The sequence below is a fragment of the Perca flavescens genome, chromosome 3 (assembly GCF_004354835.1).
Source record: "Perca flavescens isolate YP-PL-M2 chromosome 3, PFLA_1.0, whole genome shotgun sequence".
Taxonomy (NCBI): domain Eukaryota; kingdom Metazoa; phylum Chordata; class Actinopteri; order Perciformes; family Percidae; genus Perca; species Perca flavescens.
In genome coordinates, this window is record NC_041333.1 from 12,544,713 (window position 1) to 12,567,604 (window position 22,892).

The window sequence follows — 22,892 nt, forward strand, 5'->3', positions numbered from 1 at the left end:
CCGACTGCCCTGCCGGCGACCGAACACGTCAGGTCGGCCCAAATGAACGGCGACAGCCCCCCAGACTGACGACGGCACTGGACACACCGAACAGATTCAAGTCACTGACCTCGCCAGACTGTCTAACGGCCGATAATCGGCTAAGTGTGTCCCGGCTATAAGGGAGTATAAATACACCTATAACTGGGTGGAAGTATTCACTTGAATGAGATGACTTAAATAGCTCTATTTAGAAATTATTCATAATTCTCAGTTACTAGGGTGATATTGTAGGGTTGTGCATGTGCATAATTATTTTTTTTTAATTGAAAAAAAGGTTAGATTACTTTTTTTAACTAAACCATCCCTTCCTGATCTGTAATGTTATACAATTGGTTTCAACGCACCAAAACACAAATGCAAGTGAGCGCTGTGACTACTCCTCGGATAGTGTCGGATGGGGAAATTAGGTTGACTGACATGACACCATTGTATTCATATAATCTCCTACTCTCCATCCAGGCAAGCTTTTAGTCTGGAAACTGTGCAGTGAAGAACGGTCGAAAATGGAGACACAAAACGCTTGGGGGTCAGCCCGTAACATAAGTCAGGGAAAATGAGTCTCCCTCTCCCTCCCTCCCTCCCTCAACCAGGTTAGGTGTTCAGCATGAGTTACCACGGCGACTGAACCCGATAACAAGTGATCCACCTTCGTGATACAGAAAATCCTGGGTTGAACCTGAAGTTAGCTCGCTAACACCAAATCCTGCTTCGTAGTACAGGCGTAGTGAACCGTTTGCCATGTCCGTAAGAACACAAGACAGACAACAAGTGGGCTGACAACAAGCAATGCCAGCCAAAGTTTAAACAAGGGCCAGGGGAAATTTAAAAATCTAAACATCATTTAACTATGCATCTTAATGTATCTTTTCAAAAACTTGACCTTATTTGTATCTTACTTTACTTGACATTCAATCATCACACTGGGATTTCAAAATTTAAAAAAACTCGTATTGCAGGCAAAGCTTTATGTCCTTTAAATTTTGCAGCTCTATAATGTCTGTGACTGCAGCAGATACACTATTTTTCTCATTTCAAATCATTGAGGACACACAGGTGCGCTTATTAGAAGATCTAAATGCGCGACAGTCGTCCCCACTTCAGGATTTTACTGAAAACTACAGCAGGATCTCTGACCAGATTTTGTCTTCCTTTTGGGTAATTAGCCGGTTCCAGTGTGGAGGAGAACACATGAATAATGAAATACTGTCTTAAATGCTACAAAACCAGCAGATGTTTTAGTTTGAATCATTGATTAATCACAAACTGGCTTGCTACACTATGAAAATGGAGCAATGGTAATTTTAAGGGTATAAAGAGCTATTTTCTGCCTTAACGCAGAATAATAATACATCCCTGTGATAAAGCTATTTGTAGCAACCTTATTCTTTCAAGCTCTTAAAAAGCAGCAGTTAACCTCTGCTTTGTTGTCGGTCAATATTGTGACTGTGAAACACATTTTTGAAACAGAGGGTGTGAACAACAACAATCATGTCATCCATATTTATAACAATATTTAGGATGATATTGTAATTCACACTGTATTATCAGAAAACATAAAAAGGAACTAATACAACTAAAATCAAGTCATTCTCAACAATGGTCTAAAAATCGACTTCAGATTTCAAATACATAAGCATTGTGGGAAAGATCTTGTTAAGTTACATCTCATACACACTTCAGATACTTCATGTTTGAAGGTACATTTTTAATGTCAGTTCCTTCCAAGAAAAATCTCCCTCCTTTTTTAAAATTAGTACACCGCCTGGTCTATTTTACTGAGCCAAGTCAGCATTTTTTAGAGGATCTTAGGTCTCTCCTGTGACTCCAGCGGGTGTTTGTTGTCTCCCAATACTTTGAATGCAGAGACATCTTGTGGGACTGACATGTTGCATGAAGGAAATGTCTTCACATATCTTGACTGTAGAGTGAAGAGAGGCTGAATTTTATTTTTTTATTTGGCTGACTCATTTCTCCCGTTTCTCATCACTGTTTCAGAATACATTCTGTATTTCTGTGGCAGACATGATACCAGAGAAAGTTTACAATTTCTACCTTCCCATGTTAAATGAAGCATATTTGATGTCTGAGCTTTGCCGGTAAAGGTGTCATGGTTACTGGGCTTATCAGGTGTGAGCAGGTTTCTTAGAAGCAGCTGTGTTCACCAGATCAATTTAGAGGACCAACTAACCTCTGGGCTGGAAATAGAAATGAGCAAATTCCTCGTCTGAAGAAAAAAAAAAAAAAAAAAAAAAAAAAAAAAAACTATATGGAGGTAAGACTCGCTCTATAGATCCTATGTAACTTAATGCATGACTGCCTGCTTCCACATTGCTGACAGAGATACAGGAGAATGCATCACAAAGCAGTTCAAGTTCTTTGCTAATTTGATTTCAGGATTGCTGCTTTGCCACCCAGTTACTGTGTTAGCAAATGGTCTTAATACAGTTTTGAGTGAGTTATGCATGCATGGTGCCAGAGAGACTTGGTAAAACATCGTCATGCTTATGTTCTGTACTAGAGGTCGACCGATTCATCGGTTTTGCCGATTATTGGCACCGATAGTTGATTGGTGGAACTATCGTTATCGGCAAAAATCCATACCGATAGTTTTTTCTGGTTGCGTCCATTGCTGGAGCGGCTGAGAAGCGCGCGCTGTCATTCATTACACAGTACGCGAGAGCTGAGAAGGGTCTGCTGGCATCATGCATTACAATAGCGGCCTCTAGAGGCAAAATAAAAACTATCACTGATTCTTCGTGTTTATTTTCAACACATTACTGCGCGCTGCACGGAGAGCACATGCTGTGCGGAGAAGGCTGACATCAGATGCGCGTTTAAAGCATTGACAGCAAAAAGGTATGTAAAGTACATTTTGTCATATCATTATAAAGTTATTCATTTGTTGAATAGATGCTGTATTAGTAGAGAAAGAACAGCACAACAGTATGTTTGTTTGCTTTCGAGGCTGAGATGACGCTAAACAGTAGTAGGCTAACTAACCTCAAGCGGTTAAAACACTGACAAAACTGAACGCAAGTCCGACCCAAATCGTCCACGATCCGTCTAGTGGCTGCCGCTGGGGAAATTGAGATGTGTAGAATCGACAGGGCATTCATTTTAAAATCCTCAGCGGAGGAGCATCAACAACTGCCCGAAAGCACGGTAGCGTTATGGTGGAGCGAGATAGAGAGACTGGAGAGAGAAAGCGTTATATGGTGGAGCGAGAGAGAGTGAGTGAAGAGAGGGAGCGCCCAGCGCCGTTAGAACAAAGCCGTGACTCATTGAAATAAAACGTGTTTTCGCTGATTCATCTCTAGAAATGCGACTGTAGCGAGCATGTCACTATCGCTAATGTTATCCACATTTATATTTACACGCAACAAATTATATATCTAGCTTCAAAAAAAGTTGGAAGTTAGAACAAATGCATTGTGCAAAGAGTGGTTGCTATGGAGACAATACACAGTGTTGAGTTCCGTTGCTCTGATTGGTTGTAGGTCTATCCATAGACAGTATATAAGGGTCTATCCAATGAATGCAGAGGCATTTTTTTTCCTGGTTCGGTTGGAACACGCCCCATAATCACAGCCCGGTTTCAGACTCACATTGTGACTAGAATCTGAGTAGGACCACGTCAGGCTACTTCTAAACCAGGGGTCTCAAACTCAATTTACCTGGGGGCCGCTGGAGGCAGAGTCTGGGTGAGGCTGGGCCGCATCAGGTTTTCCACAAGAAAATTCCAATCTTCTCAAATCTCTTTTTTTTATTATTTATATTCTTTTATCCCCCGCGTATACGCATCACTTTGATTTACTTTGTCAGAGAAAGAGCTCATATTAACTCTCCAAGTGCTATCTATCTATCTATCTCTATCTATATACATTATATATATATATATATATATATATATATATATATATATATATATATATACACACACATACATACATACATATATACACATATATACACACACACACTATTCCGGGGGTATACCCCCGGGAAAAGAAATTGAAAAATAAACCGTTAAATGGCAGTTTCTGGAGAGTTTTGTGCAAAGAAATGGAGAAATTGAGTCTTACATGATATGTGCAAAACTGCAAGGTTAAGAGCCTATACTCTGCATTGTTGTAGTATCAACAGGTATTAGGGCATTTAGCATTTACATTACTGTTAATCAGTCATCACTTGATTACACACTGTATTACCTTGTTATGATATAAGAAGTGACCCATACAATGGGCCAAACATAATGTGCCACATTGGACAGACATGCAGCATGACAGCAGCAACAGCTGAGAAGATTTGGGTCTGTGGTGACCAGGTCGACCTCACACAAACTTCTTCTCCCATTCTCTCTCTACACACACACACACACACACACACACACACACACACACACACACACACACACACACACACACACACACACACACACACACACACACACACACACACACACACACACACACACACACACACACACAACACACACACACACACACACACACACACACACACACACACACACGTTATGTAGTTGACCCGCGGTGGTGAATTATATGCAGTTCTGGGAGGGTTGTTGCCGTGTTCTGATTGTTCTCATCTCAGCCGAGACAAAATAGACATGCCATTTCAAAAGAAAATCATTTATTCATGTATCATCATCATTCAAATATCATGTTTTCAAAAGCATCACTTTCATCAATTTTTTTGTGACATATTTAGACTGCAAGCAGGCACATCCGGACAAACGAGCAGGCTTATGTGCCGGGGCCGAGCCCCGGCCCAATTTAACCTCTGGTTATATACATTAATATACATATATGTATACGTATAATGTCCCACTGGGCAGCAACTTAAAAGAAGTGAAGTGTTGTGAACGCAGCGCGCTGGGACAAATGTCCACATGTGCCCAATAGAAAAGAGGCAGCCAGCCAGGCACGGAAGAAAACACTCCATGGCAACGCTGCTGTAACTTTCACTCATTGAGGAATGTTTCTCTGCTTGCATCAAGCCCAGCCGATGTCCCGCCCCCGAGAGCCATATACCCCACCGTGATTGGTAGGTTCGTTCAGCTCCGCACACAACACTGTAAAGTACCATACACATCACACTCGCAGGCCGCACTAACATTAAACTTTCATATTAAGGCGGGGGCCACAAACTATCGTCCCGCAGGCCGCAATTGGCCCGCGAGTTTGAGACCCCTGTTCTAAACCGTTCTACAGAGAAGAATGGCGTCACTGTTATGAGATTTGGCATACATTTGGGCCTTTTTTGAAGAAATGTAAATAGTTTGTCCTTTATATGAATTATAATGCTCATTATGTTTATTTTTGCACTGGATGACAAATATGTATGAGAACTGTTTTAGACAACACACATGCTTGTGTAGCATTGCTGTGGGTGTAATATCAATAAATATGACATTATTATTATTTTGATTATTGGCAAAAGCGTCTGGACTTTTTTTGAAAAAATGTATGTATTTTGTCAACTGTTTTATCCAGTATCAATTCTAAATACTATCGGTCGATTAATCTGTTATCTGCAAATATGGCCCAACCTAGCTATCGGTATCGGTAAAATCCACTATCGGTCGACCTCTATTCTGTACAATCCATGTCTGTTGTTCACTAATGGTTACTAAACCACTTCTTAGTTATTTAGAACTGAATAGCTTTTTCATTGTTAGTGTAAAAAGCCATTTTTACATAAAAACTGACTTTTGAAAAAGTAAAGGCAGTTTGCAAAAATACTATACAATTTTGTTTTTACGAAAATAAGGAGGATGAAACAACATTTTATGAAAAACGCTAAGTTTAAATTTATAAATACCGAAATAAATTCTGTGGTCAAGAGGGAGAAAAGTTCGACGTGGCTGCTCTGGACGATTACGTCTGTGACAATTGCGTAAAATATGTTCTTCCTAACCTGTGGATACTTGTTCTATTTAAATAGATTGAATCGTGAGCTGCGCATTTTGGGGAAATCGCTAAATGGAAGGAGACCCCAGGCAAAGTAATATTACAGTGTCAATAACAACATGAGTATAAATAACTGACTACATTTCACTGAACTTCCACATAATCTGTAAACTGGAGTATGTAGAAAAGCACAGTTTGATGGAAAATGCTAATCCTTTATTTGATCTAAATGCTTCTCATTTGAACTCTTGCACAGCAGCCTCTGTGTGATTTGTGTGTTTTGATCATAATTTCTGTGTGCAAATGTTGGAGTGTAATAGGGCTGGGCAATATTTTAATATTATATCTATATATGAGGCTCAATATAGTCTTAAATTCTGGATATCATAATATCTGCAACATGACTCCAGTGTTTCCTGGTTTTACAGGCTACATTACAGTCAAGTGATGTCATTTTCTGAACTTACCAGACTGTTGTAGCGGTTCCGTTTGCCTGTACCCACTTAGTTATTATATCTACGTTACTGATGATTATTTATCAAAAATCTGTTTGTGTAACTATTTTATGAAAGCACCAATATTCAATCTTACAATATCGCCGCAATATCGTTATCGGTGTATTTAGTCAAAAATATCCTGATATTTGATTTTCTTCCTATCGCCCAGCTCTAGTGTGTAATGCAGTTCCGTTTCTCACTAACTGGGAAATCAAGATACAGTTAACGTCTCCTGAACTGGTTGGTGAGCAAAGCAAAAAAAGAATAGTAAAATGAATCTCCCCTGGACATGGCTACAGTCCTTGCAGGAAAGCTAGCATTAGTGATGATGCAGAGGGAAAAAAGTCCTCGTATCAAAACCCTTCCTGTTCACACTAATGACATCTGGAGAGGTTTACAGACAGGAGCATCACCTCAAGTGATGGTGAGGCCATTACTTTTCAATCATCCCAAAGAGCCAATTATTCCAGGGTTTGACAGATCACGGAGATTATAAAATACAGCGCGGACTCGGATTCTGCTTGGTTTCTATTTTGAGCATCAACACCCCCCAATGTATTAAATCTAATAGGAATTGCCTCAGCACCAGAGGGGCCAAACAGAGTGAAAGTTTGATCCACAAAGTAAATTGATGTTACACCTGCAATAAACACTTGAGGGCTGGAAAACAAAGCTAGGGGATTTATGGAAATGACAAAGGCGGTGTAACATGAGGTAAAGCACTGAAAATACTGACCTTAAAATTTTAATCTGACTCTTTGTTACATGCGTCTTCAGCATTTTGTGTAGGTTTGTTTTTACTTTATGTATTAATAAGAAAAGGTTGTATCTCCTGTCAGCGGTCAGAAAGAACACAGGAGACCCAATCCCGTTCCACCTTTTTACCTCACCGTCACCTCACTGCCCTGTGACTAGGCTTAAAGAAGCAGAATCATTAAATGTTAAATTCATTTTATTAGTAGTAAATTACGATACTAAAGACATATGTGCAACATAGGACAAAAAGCAAAACAGAAAAATGACTAAGAAGCCATGCTTCAGCAAATTTCATGGTAATTCATGGATGAATGATAATTTCACCCTGAACCACAAATGTCAACCTCATGGTGGCGCTAGAAGAAGAGTCAGGGGACCAGCAAAGTAACTAGGATTCCTCTTGGAAACAAATGTTTATTAATTTTTTTTATAGTAATCCATCCAATAGTTGAGTTATTTCAGTGTGAACCAAAGCCGTGGGCCAACCAATGCTGCCTTCCATAGAGCCATGCAGTTAACATGGATAACAATGGGACAGGATTTTGATATTATATATTATTTCTCAAAATCTCATTGATAAAACCTGATAATTCCAAAGTCACGAAATATTAAGTAAATGGTGAGTAAAAGTAAATTAAAAAGGCAAGCTTTCTTTGAAGGGTGCATTATGAGAGGGAGTAACATTACAGAGTAACAGTTTTAATCTGTAAGCAGTACTGACTGCAGCCTGTACGGCCGAGTTGCCTCGCCACTGCAGGATTGACCCGAGGACGATCTTTAGCCTCACATAACCACGCCTGAAGCCTGTAAGGCCACGTTACACCTCAAACCAGATGACCGCATTAATCTGGCCACAAAAACCCTCCACTCCATCTGGCGAGACAGTCGAGCAACAGGAGAAAAGGAGCATGGATGCCTCTCACTCCTCAATGAATACTAATCTTTCATTTCTGCTTCCAAACACTCCAATTCGGTCTTTTTTTATTTATTTATTTCTTTTAAACGTAAAAAAAAGATCACCGCTTTCACAGGGCTATCACCTACCATTTTAAAACTAACCTATCACCAATACCGCATGGCAGAAAACCCTATGACACCACATAAGAAAAAAAATTCCCATCTCCTCTGGCTCCACTATAACAGCCAAACAGGACTATAATCTTCTAGCTTCTTAGTGCAAAACTCATCTGCTGCCACCAGACAGCCCAGTTCCTACCTGCACTACAAAGTCAAAAGAATAAAAGCTTCTTCTTTTTTTTTCTTCTCTCTCTCTCTTTACAGACCAGCAATTTTCTCGCATTTTACCCTTGAAAATCAATCTTCCTCTTTGGATAAAAGCATTTAAAATGCTGATGAAACAGACCTATTGCTTTAAAAAGAAAAGGGCCTCTGTCAAAGTGTGGCAACCTCTTGCAATTACAGTTCTGACGCTGCTTTTCAGTTAGAAGAACAGAGTAATTGTGATGAGTTGTCTGAAAATGTATTTCAATAGGTTAACACTGCTTTCACCAGCATTAACCGAATGTCTTTGTGTTTAAAGCTCAAGATAAATGCCTGTTGGCAAAGCAAATGTCACTGGAGACGTTAGTTAGCAGCCTTGCGTTTTGTGCGAGTGTGTGTGTTTGTATGCCTGGTCTCTGAAGTTCCCACACTAGTTTCTACCCAGAGCAATGGTCTCATTTAAAGAGGGAATGTACCTCATTAGTGTGAGCCACTTTCCCAGGGTGCACCTGGTTTAAATCAGCACGACCCTCACCCGGGGGTGTAAATGACACACTCCTCCGAGATGCGTCATTTATGGGCTACGATCAATGGGGAGATCAACTTGCGGTCAGTACAAGCGCAAACACACTTCATTTGGATGCTTTCCCCTTTGCAGAACGTCTGCGAGTCAGACGCTGTGAAGGCGCTGCGGCTGAGCCGAGACGCAAAGAGCAAAATGACGATCTAATTGGCCGAGGGGGAAGATTTAAAAAGTGTCCCGAAAATCTCATCTCCCCGGTGGACAAACCGGACTGGTCACCAGTGGCCACACATCATTAGCCACATGAAGATAGAACATGGGTGAAAAGGTGACAACTGGTGAAACACACCTGCAGCTTGAAGATGTAAGTGCAATTATACTACAACCTGCAAGTAGGTTCAAAGACTGAGTTAATAAGCGGAATAAATAAAAGCCTTTCTGGCGGTCTGTCACAAAGTGATATTCATACATACTGCCATTGAAGTATGTTGTGGTTGCAGCTTTACTAATGAGTCATGCTGAGAGGATCCCTCTCTTGTGTTTCTGTAACTATATAGAGTCTCTCTCTCTCCTTACAGTTAACACTGAAGGTGTATTTAAATATGTCTACATCAAGCTTCCAGCTAATTTTGCAAAAAAAGGAAGCATTTTGCGAGGAGAAACTCTTTGCACTGCTGCAAATAAAGCGTTAACATTTGAGGGTTAATGTACATTTCATTTTTGATTCAATTTATTTATTTTTTTTAAAGGAAAAATTTCCAAGAAGAGCAGAATGCTCACCAGCTGAACGCCTCACTTGAGACAAACTAACCATATGATACTGTATAATGGCATATAAAATGAACAGTTAAAGCATAATTTCAATAATCAGAAGGTACTATGAGTTCCCATTGGTTACAACTACTACTGCTAGATATACTGTATGTCTTCTCTACATCAACTTGAGTGTCTTTCATATACAGTATTTGTTTTGACAGACAATATATTTTTACATCCTGTCACATCAATTTTTTTTATTTGAGGAGAGACGTCCATTATCATTTTGCATCTCTGATCTGTTACACCTGCATAAAAATATATTTATAATCAGATCAGATGAGTACTATTGCATATTACCAAGACAGTATGATTTTTTTTTTTTTTTTTTTTTTTTTTTTTAAATTGAGGCAGAGGTGATTAACAGACAATTTGACTTTTCTTATGCCAACTGAAATAAATCATGGCCAAATTATATAGTTAGTTGTGAAATATCTTTAGAAGTGGCGACAATTTATAAGGCAACGCCTGCTGCAACAAACTTAACTCCAAAGTAAGAGGACAGGTAAAGGGGTGAGAAGTGGGACAAAGCCTTAATGTGCTTCTTGTTTAACCATAGTGTTTCACGTCCTATAAAATGTCCAAACTGCTGCAGTTGTTACTGCTCCTATAGACAGCAGGTGTGGAGTTTGGCATGTTTTCCCTCTGCCTGCGTGGGTTTCCTCCCACAAAGTCATGCAGGTGAGGTTAATTGGCGACTCTGAATTGCCCTTCGATGGGAAAGGTCATCTATGTGTTAACCCGTCGCTCAATGTTAGCTGGTATCGGCTCAAGCCACCCACCCCCTTGGTTACACACATGGATGCAAGTGGGCACAGGTGCTTTCCACACACCAAAAGAGTTCCACATATTCATAAAATATTTGTGTTTTGAAAAAGATAAATTTGAGGTAATCTACAAATATATCCCATACAGTACATTCATGCATTTGTGTGCAGCCCAAGAAAGTTCCAACATTGACTGCCACATAGCTCACACACTCAATCACACTCATCACACTCATCAAGCCTGCCTGTGTGTTTTAAGTTATTAGCAGGCATGTAGGAGCCTAGCTTATAAGGATAGCTATAAGTTAATATGTTACACCAAGCCAGGCTACACTGAACACATATGCGTTTGCAGAGCGGCTATTACAACACTACACTTTATTTCCTCACAGTCTAAACAAAGAACATGAGTCGCGGTGCTGTTGATGTTACACTTCCTGTGAGACAAGCAGGCACAACAATGGTTTCTATGCTCTGGGGACTGACTGACAGGCTGAGGTTGTAAGGCAAGGCAACTTTATTTCTATAGCACCTTTCAGCAACAAGGCAATTCAAAGTGCTTTACGTGAAACATTAAAGAGCAATTAAAAACAGTCATGATAAAAATAAAACAGGCTAAAAAAGAATAATCTACAAATACAAGAATAAAAGTTGAATAATTATTCAATGTAATAGGTTGTAGGGACGGGTTAGGGAGGAGAGAGGGAGGGGTTTTATTTTTATTTAATTTCTGTCTGTGTAAAATATTCTAAATAAATAACAATGTTCTAAGTAAATAGGATTAATAGGTTTGGAATAATTTTTACAACTGAAATACATTTTTTGTTATTACAGAGGGAAATCACAGAACAAAGTACCGTTGGGTACCGGGAACCGAATTTCAGGTACCGGTATCAGTACTGATGTTGGTTCAGATGTGAAAGGTACCCAACCCTAACAGATGCTCAGTCCTTGTTGCAGCGGCTGCGGGTTTGGTTCTGACCTGCGGCCCTTTGCTGCAGGTCATCCCCCTCGCTCTCTCTCCCCCACTTTCCTTACTTAATCTTTCCCATCAATAAAAAAAAAAAAAAAAAAAAAAAAAACTTGAATAAACCAAAGACATCATGTCATGGTTAGAGTTTAAACATGATACCTCTTCTTCTGGATAATACACATTTTCCCTGTTATCAGAGTTTGAGTTACTGCTTTAAAAAAGGTCCCTCACTAAATAAGCGTGACTGGGAGTGTTATTGGACTTTTAAAGTGTGCTGCGGATAGCAAATCACTAATGCAGCACAGCGCCGAACATCAAAGTGAGCCATTCAGCAAGAAAAATGCTGATGAGTTTGTGTGAACATAATGGTTGTGTGCCATATTTTATGTCCGATGTGGGCAGAACAGGGACAGTTCATTTAATGTGCATCAGATAAAATGTGCAAAATTATATTTTTATATAATTTTGTTATGGTGATGAGAAATGCAGGAGGATGATAAATGATGTCCCCTCAATCGCTTCCTAATTTCACTGTCAAATCTTAGTTTGTTTTATGGCTGCTCCCTGAAAGTCCAATATTTGAATCATCAGTCAGGCTCAGACCTGAGTTTCAGTTGTCCGGTAATTACCGGTTATTGACCAAAAAAAGAATAAGGGCCTAAAATTCTAATTGTATCCCGTCAGAATCACCGGTGGAAATAATTCCCTCTGCACAATTTGAATTGTGTTAATATATTTTACAGTGATTTTCATATCTTTCGTTCTATTAACAATAACTGTAATGAACAATTATATTTTTTCTATTTAGAAATGAATGTAGACTGTAGCGTATGCAATAAAGGAAGAACCATATGTCGTGTTTTTGCTCTGATTGACAGCAGAAGACTACCGTAGTTACAAACGGCGACAAGGAAGTGGGAAAGTGAAAGCCCAAGCCCTGGCGAAACAGGGTAATATTGTCAATTATTTTATAACCCCAAGCAGCGGCCAGTCTTGCGTAAATGAAGCCAAGAAATAATCTTTTTGTTCCTTCCACCTGCAGTTAAGATCAGCCACACATCCTCTTCATATAATATTAGCCTCAGTGGGACCTACACGAGGGAGGGTCTCTAAACTTTCCAAATTTATTTCTGATCCTGGCAAATGATTACCAGCAGAAGCCACATGGCATAGGGACTTAGCTGCTATAAATGCTGAAGATATGTCGGGACACAGTGTGGAAACATTTTTGTGGTAATCTAAGAATCCAGATCAACTAATACATTACATATTTGCTCATAGGATGTACCTTACCCCTAGAAGGGGCCAGTCTATGAAGATTACTACATCTCCCAATTGTGACCTATGTCCACTCGATGCCCTGGGGTTGTTTAAGCTTATGTACAGGGAATGCCCCGATGTGGTTAGGTTCTTGAAGATATCTCTCACTTTAAGTGACATGCCTAAAGTTAGGATTAAACTCTCTCCGACTTTGCTCCTACTAAATGATGACTCCTGTTTAGATTTGTCTGTACCGCAGAGACACATCTTATGGGCTGGTCTCACGGCAGCTAAGAAGATGTTGGCCTTGAGATGGCAGCCGCCACATACCTTAACATAGCAGCAATGGGCCAACTCACTTCGTGAAATTGTTTCTATGGAGTGGTCCGTGGCCCGAATACATGGCGCCAGAGAGAGAGATTCACGGTTTGGTTTTAGTTTTGGAATGTTTTACGGGATGGGGGACTTCTTTACTTTATTCTCACTAAAAAATTTAAAAATGGATAAAAAAAAAAAAAAACAGTGCAGCAGTGTCAGGCAGAGGCTTATGTACATCGCGAGTTACGGAGACACACGTGATTACAATTATTTAGATTCAAGTCGGCACTTGATCATGTTATGAGTTTGTCTGTACTGTAGTTTGTATTGTTTTATTTCCTCAGCCTAGCGAATGGAAAATAGGCCTATTTCAACTCCGATGACTACAATTATGTGCGTTGATTTAATTATTTTACCTTCTCTGCCTATAGCAAGCAGCCTGAAACCTTACAGATTACATGACATTTCTAGCGAAATCTCTGGCTCAGACATAACGTTATCATCTGCCTTCTGCTCAGAAGTGGTGAATTTTCAGCTCACAGCACCTTAATAAGATCAGGGTTGCACATTGCAGTTAAGGCGGCCGCCTAAGCAACACGTCTGTCACTGTAACTACGTCGTCAAAAAAAGAAAGAAAAAAAAAAGTGAATGATCTATGGTTATGTTTAGACGGAAATTATCTGAAGAGAAGACGCTAAAGTGACGTTGCATTATCACTTTTTATTGCGCGTTTAGACGAGCGTTTTGGAGGGGGAAAATCTGCATGCATATGGTGATGCAAAAGTGTGTGAAATTCGATGTAGTATACACACCAGGCGGCTAGGTGGTAGTGTGAAGCACTGCCACACAACACCACCAAGCCCACGCGCCTGCGTAGAACCTTCCTTCTACTTCTCTCCCTCATAGCGCGAAACCAAAACATGTTGATGCGAACAACAAAAGCTGACAATTTAGTCTGGATAGACGAGGACACACACACACGCAAAAAGAAAAGCCAAATTCGGTTCGACTGGTAAAATTTTGAGTCGGGTACAGCCCTAGAGTTTATATAACAGAGTGTAAAAATCTGTACTGTGTCAGTATTAACATGATCGCACATCCTTCAAAGTTAACTTGGCACATTCAGATTGTTTTAATCACCTGATGACCCTAACCCCAACGTCACATTAGCTCAGTGAGCTGGTAAGCTCCAATCAGCAACTGTCAACCTGCACTACTGGGACTGTCACTCGGTGTAGAATGAAGTTGAACAGGCAGCAGCCATTGTGTGTAGATCGGTGCACTGCCGTCCTCTTTATTGTGTGGCGACAAGCATGAGCCATTTAATTTGACCTATTTTTACATCTTTAGGTAGCACCACCGGCTCCTTCTGCCTCTGTGCCTTCTGCAGGGTTCTTTTTGTGGGCCGGATCAATTAGGCTCCCACACACTAGCGTCATTGTAACAAATTTAACCGTTCAGGAAACTGGTGGCAATTTACCAGTCAGAGAAGATAAATTCAGCTCAATAAAGTGACTCAGAAGACGTACGTCAGGATGTTTTCTCAGCAGCAGAATGTTCAGGTGAGGAGGAAGAAAGATGGCTGACTTGTTCGCCTTTATTTATGTTTTGAAGATGATTTTTTTTTTTTTCGATATTTTTGTCTTTATTTGAGAAAGTAGAGGCAGAGTGGAAACAGGGGAATAGAGGGGTATAGAAATACAAACAAGACTGTTTTTGCCCCCTATCCCAGAATAGACAGGCAGTGTAGCCAGATCATAGTCCAGCACTGAGGAGATAGGTCTGGCAATGCGAGACTAGTAAAACAGTATCCCCCACCACCCAAAAATATCTTCCGTTCATAAATTTACTTAGCCGCTTGACCTGTTGCACGGCCGTTATTAAGAAGCATCTTGCCTTTAGTACAGTTTATGTAATTAAGTCCCTGATTGTAAGAGAGGAAGCAGCAACAAAAACAGAACAGACTACAATAAGAAGGAATATACAGAAAACCAGTGCAAGCTAATGTACGGTAGGGATAACCTGACTCCGCCAGATGGATTGCTTCGCATTTGCTCTGCATATCCATCTGGGAACTTTCCCTTGGAGAACTTTTGGGAAGGGGCGGAAATACTGGTTAGCTGATTGGATGAACCATCTGTCTATCACCTATGTTGGTGATAGACGGGCCAAATCAACCAATCAAACCACAAGCCCGCCCCTGCTGCTGCAGGCAAAGCATAGCTCGTTAGCTCAGCAAGCAAGCAACATGTCGATAAAGGATATTTGCCGTTTGTGTAACGAGAATTTAAGAATAAAAAAGGCACCATTTCAGGTTCCCGGACCATATTCCAAAAGAAGGATCCAAGAGAAAAAAAGCATTAGCGAGCGGCTAACAGAATTAGGGCTACAGCTGTCTGAAAATACTGGTTAGCTGATTGGATAAACCATCTGTCTATCACCACCAATCAATCTAAATTAGTCTATATCCACAAAGTTCCGCTTCCCGGATTGCTCTGTTGCCGAAGGAAATTCCGCAGGATACTCATTTAGGCCGGATATCCGTTGCCTTGGACTTTCTTAATGTTGGCATTTTAAACTCAGGTCAATTTATGAGGACTATGGTTAACTTTTTCTCAGATCTCTGCAGGGTAAATCCAGACAGCTAGCTAGACTGTCCAATTGAGTTTTCTGTTGTACAACTAAAACAACATTTTGAACGTACACATGTTCAACCAAAACAAGTTCCTTCCCGAGGCTACTTCACAGAGGCGTGTGACTGCTTTAAAGAAAGGCCAATAAACCAGAGCACATTTTTTTCTCCCATCCCGGAATGTTGTGTGGACTAGCCAGACCCTTCTAGGCAGCGCTGTGGAGGAAGGCCTGGCAATGCGAGACTAATCTAACTATTCCTCCAGATGTTCGCTAAAGGAATAGCATTGATTGACATTTTAACTTCTCCTCTCAAACTAAACTCAGACAATGATCAGTATTTTAGTGAACGAGTGAGTGAATCCAGCTCCTGAATGACTGTTGTGGAGAGCACAGGTAGCTGCACTAATGCTAGGTGAGCAGGAAGGTCAGAGAGAAGCAGAGTTTGGAAATTGCAGCTGGATTTACTGAGGACAGGCAGTGTTCTGTATTACTGCAGATTACTGTGACATGGACGAGGGTGTGTGTGTGTGTGTGTGTGTGTGTGTGTGTGTGTGTGTAAACGTCCATCCGCTGATGAAGGCCACCAAATGTATCTGAAAGCTCCGGAAAATGCATGTCCATGGACCTTGTGATAAGATTGTAAAATTACTATTACTTTTCTAACTGAAACTTCTTCCAATTCGACTTCACCCGCTATTACACACAAGCCTTGGTATCTAAAAGCACAAACTCAAAGGCAGCTTGACAGACTTGTTTCTGTCTTTTGACTTTGACTTGTGCTCTTTCAGATATCTTCCAGATCTCTAAGTGACTGAGACTCTGGTAGCTGCCGAGGCTAGCTAATGAGAAGCTTTGCACTAATAGTTCATTCTCATGCAGCACCCTGCCGGGAATTTTTTGTTTAGTTAATCGTGCGATACATAATCAGAAATGCTCTAAGCTCTGCAAGTTATTCTGTGAAAAGGGATATGGCTAGCTCGCAAACATCAGCTTACACCAGAGCCAAGTGCTCACTGAACACAATCAGCTGAAGTTCTGACAATATTTTAATAGCCAGGCTGAAGAGAAAGGCATTTTTACAAGAGGGGGATGAGGTTGGCATGCTAACTAACTACATTCAGACTGGTGGAAGCCAAGTCACCTTCTCACTGTCCTCAGGCCAGTTTCAGCTATCTGATGGGCCGCGCGTGCAGCCTATGTATGGTACAAATAGAATGTGATTTATTAGATTTATTGCAGTCAGTCTTTAGAATGGGTTTGTCATCTGTCTTAGAGCATCAAAAATGAAAGGATCCAGCAGGCTGCTAGGTATTAAGGGATTTATTTTAGCCTTCAGTAGACAATTAGCTATGGGTCTTCACATGTAAAGCCAATGAACTGCTCTGTTTATCAATACCAGCCGGGTCTACCATACTCATGTGAAGTTGGACAGACATACAATACAGTCTTGTGCTGCAGTTTTATGGAGTTATATTACTGCCATTAGTCAAGAGCGTATTATTTCAATTTGACAGCATTTCTCACTGATTTTACGTTCAGATTTCTTGCTCTCACACTCAAATAGTCACTGCTCGCACTCAAAACCTTGCTCTCACACTCAAATAGTCACTGCTTGTGTTTAGATTTGCTCTGCTTGTGCTCAAACTTTCTGCTTAGACTCAGATATGTTGTTGTTTGGACAGATTTCCTGCTCTCAGCTTTGAACCTTCTCCTCGCACTCAGGCTGATTCTGCTCGCTTGCAAATTTTCTGCTCTCGGATTTCTCCTGCGCGCTTGGATTTTTTTGTGTTATAACCCTGCCAAAAGTCAACAACCAATAGAATGCCAGCTGTAGTGTTGACCAATGAAATGATCCCTGCCCCGTTGAGGGTGCGTTCACTTTACGTTAGAACGTCTGTTGAGGGCGGCTGCTCTGTAACCGATAAGTGTAACCAGGTTTATATATCCCCGTGCCGTTCATTGCTTTATTATAAGTATATGTCAACAATGTGCACAGAATGGTCAACGCACTTTCACCTGCACCCATCAGGAAACGGGAGAAAGCTTTGAAGTGGGACATATGAAGTTATGTCCACAACTACGAGGGTGAGTAACATAACTTAAGCACCTAGCTAGCTAGCTAACATATGGCGCTAGCATATAGCCTAGCTTGATGTCCATAAACAAATAGATTTTCTTTATTGTATAGGTAGATTGAACGACATATGACGGACTGTATGTGTATATGTGATGACCTCACTTTGTATTTTTTCCTCGTTTGGTTAACCATGTTCCTGGGATTTGGCTGATTTCATGTTAGAGCCAGTAGTAGAACCTAAACTGTAATATAACTGAAAGATAGGGCTGAACGATTAATTGCATTTGCGATAATATCGCGATATGTTAAAACACGATTTCCTAATCGCAAAGGCTGCGATTTGGTCTCGATTTGATGACTCGCGAGAGCAAATCAGTCTGCACTACGCAGAGAAAGCATCAACTTAGCACGCTAACGCTACACTGTACCTTGAGCTGATCTCTGTCATTCAAACAATTCTGAGTTGAAGTTTAAAACTTTTACAGCCATTTTAATAAAATGAAGGGTTTTGTTCGGGCTTGAGTCCATACATACAGTTAATGGATACAGGCACGCAAAACTGAAGGCTCGGTTGGCAACGAGCTAGCTCTGATAAGCGGTTAGCTCCGGTTAGCGGTTAGCTCCGGTTAGCGGTGAGCTCCGTTATAAAGATATGGGTGGAGGAGCTGCCACTGAGAGGGGTAACAATCAGACTGATAAATGACGGTTCGGGGAGCTTTCACAGCAGCGTGGCCGCGGTGTTTCAACGGTTTTATTAGTACAGTTATTCCCACAGCAAGACCAGCAGCAGCTAACGTAACGATAGCCTCTCTGAGCTAGTGCAGTGTTGACGGTGTCGGCACCATAGACAGTATATAATGGACCAATAGACCCCGTTGCTCTGGACGGAGACCAGTGAAGGCTATTAGAAGCACTTTTGGGGTGATGGCCAGCTTTACTGCGCAGCCTCCAACTGAGAGAATGTGACGTGAGCAACGTGTCTGAAAGTTGTAAGTCTTCTGGTAGCTGTGCCAAGAGAAATCTCAATCATTCCCAATCTTACAGATACGGAGACTGTAGGTGTATGTAAGGAGATAACATGGGCACAGGCTAATTATTGATCACTAACATGCTAGTTAACATTAGTAATTAAACCTAAACATCTCATGTAAGTCAAAACTGCCTGCGAGCTTCTCCTGTACTATACGGTAATTCCTCTACTATGCGACAGTAAGTCACTTGGTTATGACAATTATTAGCCTATTTTTACAAAAACGTCTGCTACGGAGCCATAACGTGAGGTACAAGGTAATGGAGCGTTTTATACATTGTCGTGTTTCTTTGGAACTAAACAACGGACAAATAGAGTCTTTAAACGCTTCAGATGTAAAGTTATTCGCAGTCAAGTGACGTAAAAAAAAAATGGCGGTCAGCGGAATGCTAACAGGAGGTGATGGCCAGTTAGCAACAAAATGGCGCCATGATGGCTCGAGTTCTGAAGCGAAGCTTACCCCCTTGGTCGGCACGCAACTTCACGAGGGGGAGGGGCTGGAGGCAGCTCCTCTCTGTGCACTAAAAAAAAAAAAAAAAAATATATATATATATATATATATATATATATATATATATATATATATATATATATATGTGTGTGTGTGTGTGTTTTTACTTATTTAACTGTCTAGTGTGTAATTGTGTGTTGTTCATACTATACAATGATTTATTGTTTGTCTTTGTTGAATAATACAGAAGACAAAGAGCTTAAAAAAAATAATCAAATATCGAATCGCAATATTGGGGAAAAAAAAAAAAAAAAAAAAAATCGCAATTATTTCCAAAAATCGTTCAGCCCTACTGAAAGAACACAAGAAACTGGATTGTTTGTGTCAGCTTTTGCATCACTGTTGTGTTGTTCATCAGAATTTAGTCTTCATTCCTTCATATAGCATTAGTCTGAAATGATGAATTCATATCAGTCTGGTCTGTGTACTTTTTCGTTCATTCGATTTTCATTTCATAAACAGGTATTAAAAAACAAATGGTTATTTGATTTTCCTTTTAAAATACAACATTTGAAATTGAAATACAAGGAGTTTTTTCTTTTTCATGGTCGAAATAATATAGGAGAAAGTTTAAATATGCTTTGATTTTCATTTTATATAACAAAAATAAAATCACTCGAAAACAGAAACAAAAAGTCTTGTTTTTTCATATTCAGAGACCGGAGGTTATTTCCAAGGCAACAGCGCCAGCCTCACCCACTCTCAGTTACAGCTGAGAAGGGTCTGGTGTTAACCAGGCTAGAAAGTTTGAGCACAAGCAGAGCAAATCTAAGCACGAGCAGTGACTATTTGAGTGTGAGAGCAAGAAATCTGAATGTAATATCAGTGAGAAATGCTCTCAAATTGAAATAATGCGCTCTTGACTAATGGCAGTAATATAACTCCATACAGTTTCTTCACTCACTAATTATGGCATTTCTGACAGGCAGGATTTTGTGTGTGTGTTTTTTTTTTTAAAGGCTTAGCTGCTGTCAGAAATGTGAAAATAAATCCATCATGCAAATTTAAAAAATCCATTCGATCGTCAGAACATTAAGCGACCGAAGTTGATAGTCAGTGAGCTGCAAACTGAGTTTCATTCCATTTAGCGGTTGCATCAAATCAAAAAAGGACGGCAGATGCAATGTCACACCACAGTGGTTTCCATGCAGAAGCCCATAAGAAAAACACTTATTTTGAGCTAGGTGTCCTCTGCATTGTAAAAGGACATCATGCACACTTTCTAAGTAATTTCAGCACTCAAAAGTGAGTTAAAGAGGGATATAATGTCCTCTGTCTTTTCCAATGCTGCTCCTCGGTGAAACCGGAGTTTGAACCAAACAAATCCTGACGTAAAAAGACACAAGCTGTAACAAACTCTGATTTCCACACTGGAGGAAAGCCAACATCTGGGAAGAAAGGATTCCGCAGCACAGTTCACAAAAGCAAGGTTGGCCAAGTCAGAAGAGCCTAAAAGGGGCTTCTTTGAGTTCTTAATGATGCAGAACCTCTGTTGATGAGAGTATTTAAAACACATGCATATTGTTTGTGTTGGTTTGTGATTATGTAAAGTAATACCATCCTGATTGCTCTCAGTTTTGGCTCCAAATTAAATGTTTACAGTCCAAACACACAAATGTGATAAAAAACTATATCCAAATACGTTGACTAAAAGCAAAACGTCTGTATTTTGTTGTAACATTTGGTGTAAACGTGTGGTATTATTTAGGAATTACTCTGCCAAATTGTGTGAATTCTTTATCAGTTTATCAATGAATTCATCACCAATCACATGCATGCGACTCATACCAGTAAAAAGACAGTAAACCTGTGACCTAAGTGACCTTAAATGTCAGTTGGGATGTCTCCTCCAGATTTTGTTTGAATGGCATCCTCCTCTTTCAGGTAGACTTGTGCTTGTATGTTATTTCCAACCTCACAAGGGACAATAACCATATAACCAAAACATCAATTCATTTCAGAGCATTCAACCATGCAACGACATTATGCGCTCTTAAGATGAAGAGTACTCTGCTGTGTGCTTAAAAGGGGACCTCTGGTTAAAAAAAATAACAAGCCACAGCAGCAGCCAAAGCGATCAAAATTACATATTTCATGAATTGTCAGCGTGCTTGTTCCTGCATTTGAATTCTAAATTTCGCTGGAGGAGGAAGAGGATTGAGGGGGGGTTCAGACTGACACATCATTGGCATCTGAGCAGGCTAATAGCTGCTCCAGCTGCCGATAATGTGATTCTGAGTGATGCATGTGAATACATTTACAGCCACTCAGGATTTGGACCTGTTAATGCAGACAGCTACAGTACAAACCGTACTTTTATTGTGTTACCTTCACTGACTCAGTTCATCCCAATGTAAACCCTTTAAACTCACACAAGCCTGTTCATGTATGGAATAAGTTAACTAAAAGACCAATTGTGTTATATGTTGTATATGACTTAATTGGTTTGAAAAAGAAAAAAAAAAAATAAATGAAAGTGGAAGTTTGATGACAGGAAAAGCTTTGATGAAGAGAAACTACATTTCCACCCCCACCCCCCTCATTAATATTGTTCGAAAACGTATCGGCTAGGCTATATATCACTTTCCACAATGCTACCCAAACGCACAGGCTGCCACGTGCGGCGGCACGCGGCTTAACGCCGTGTCGAGTGAATTAATTGACTTACCTTGAAAAATCCATAAGAACATAAGCATGGCACGAAGTCTCGTCTTTATCTCCATGGCGCAACATCCACCGGCTGCTCCGGCACCACAGAGAGCTTTCTTTCAAAGTTGAACACACAGACACTCTACCTTCGCCTTCCAATGATGCTGCTGCTGCTGCTGCTGCTGCTGCTTAATTGTCTTCAACTGGAGCAATTAAGTGTCCTCTGCACAAACCAGCGAGGCGACGTGTGCAAGTGAAGCTCCCTCTCCTCTCCTCATCCCATCCCGCCAACAAACACACGCTGTCATCGCAGAGCGTAACCGGCTGGCCGCTCCGCTCGCCCCTCACTTTCCAGACCACATCAAGATAGAACATAAAGCGTTCAGAGTTTTTTTCCGTTCTTCTTCTTCTTCCCCCTTTCTGTGTTGAATCCGACCTGGTTGACTCGCGCTGCCTGAGCGCGCGCCTCTCCTGCTCCCCCAGTAGAGTGTGTGTAGGAGCTTACCACCTGGCTGGCTGCCTGCTGCTCGGTAACGCCCCCTGGACACTAAACCTCAACTGCAGCACGTCAATCAACTCAGCGGCGTTGCAGTCTGAATGACCTAAAAAAAGTAAAGGTAGCCTACAAGCATCTTGCCAGAAAATGACTTTAGTAGAAGTTAAAGTCGCCTTTGTAGAATATTACTTGAGTAAAAGTCTTAAAGTAGGCTATCTGATATTTACTGTACTAAGTATCAAAAGTCCTTTTATGATATTAAATGTAGGCTTATTAACTATTAAAAGTACAAGTAATGATAATGAAGCATAATCTTCAGGGTTTCCACACCTTCTTAAACCTCAAATTCAAAGTCTGACATCAACAAAGAGACAAACAGAAACTGAATTTGA

General features: G+C 40.5%; 1 protein-coding gene across 1 annotated transcript in view; it reads right to left on the reverse strand.

The window, feature by feature from the left end:
• The window catches only part of esamb (endothelial cell adhesion molecule b), a 69,864-nt gene extending 47,315 nt beyond the window's left edge, over positions 1 to 22,549 (reverse strand). Inside the window, exon 1 of the mRNA XM_028573321.1 lies at positions 22,024 to 22,549. Within this exon, the coding sequence (XP_028429122.1) occupies positions 22,024 to 22,078 (55 nt within the window). The 5' untranslated portion in view covers positions 22,079 to 22,549. The remainder of the gene's footprint in view (positions 1 to 22,023) is intronic.
• Positions 22,550 to 22,892: the final 343 nt, after the last annotated feature.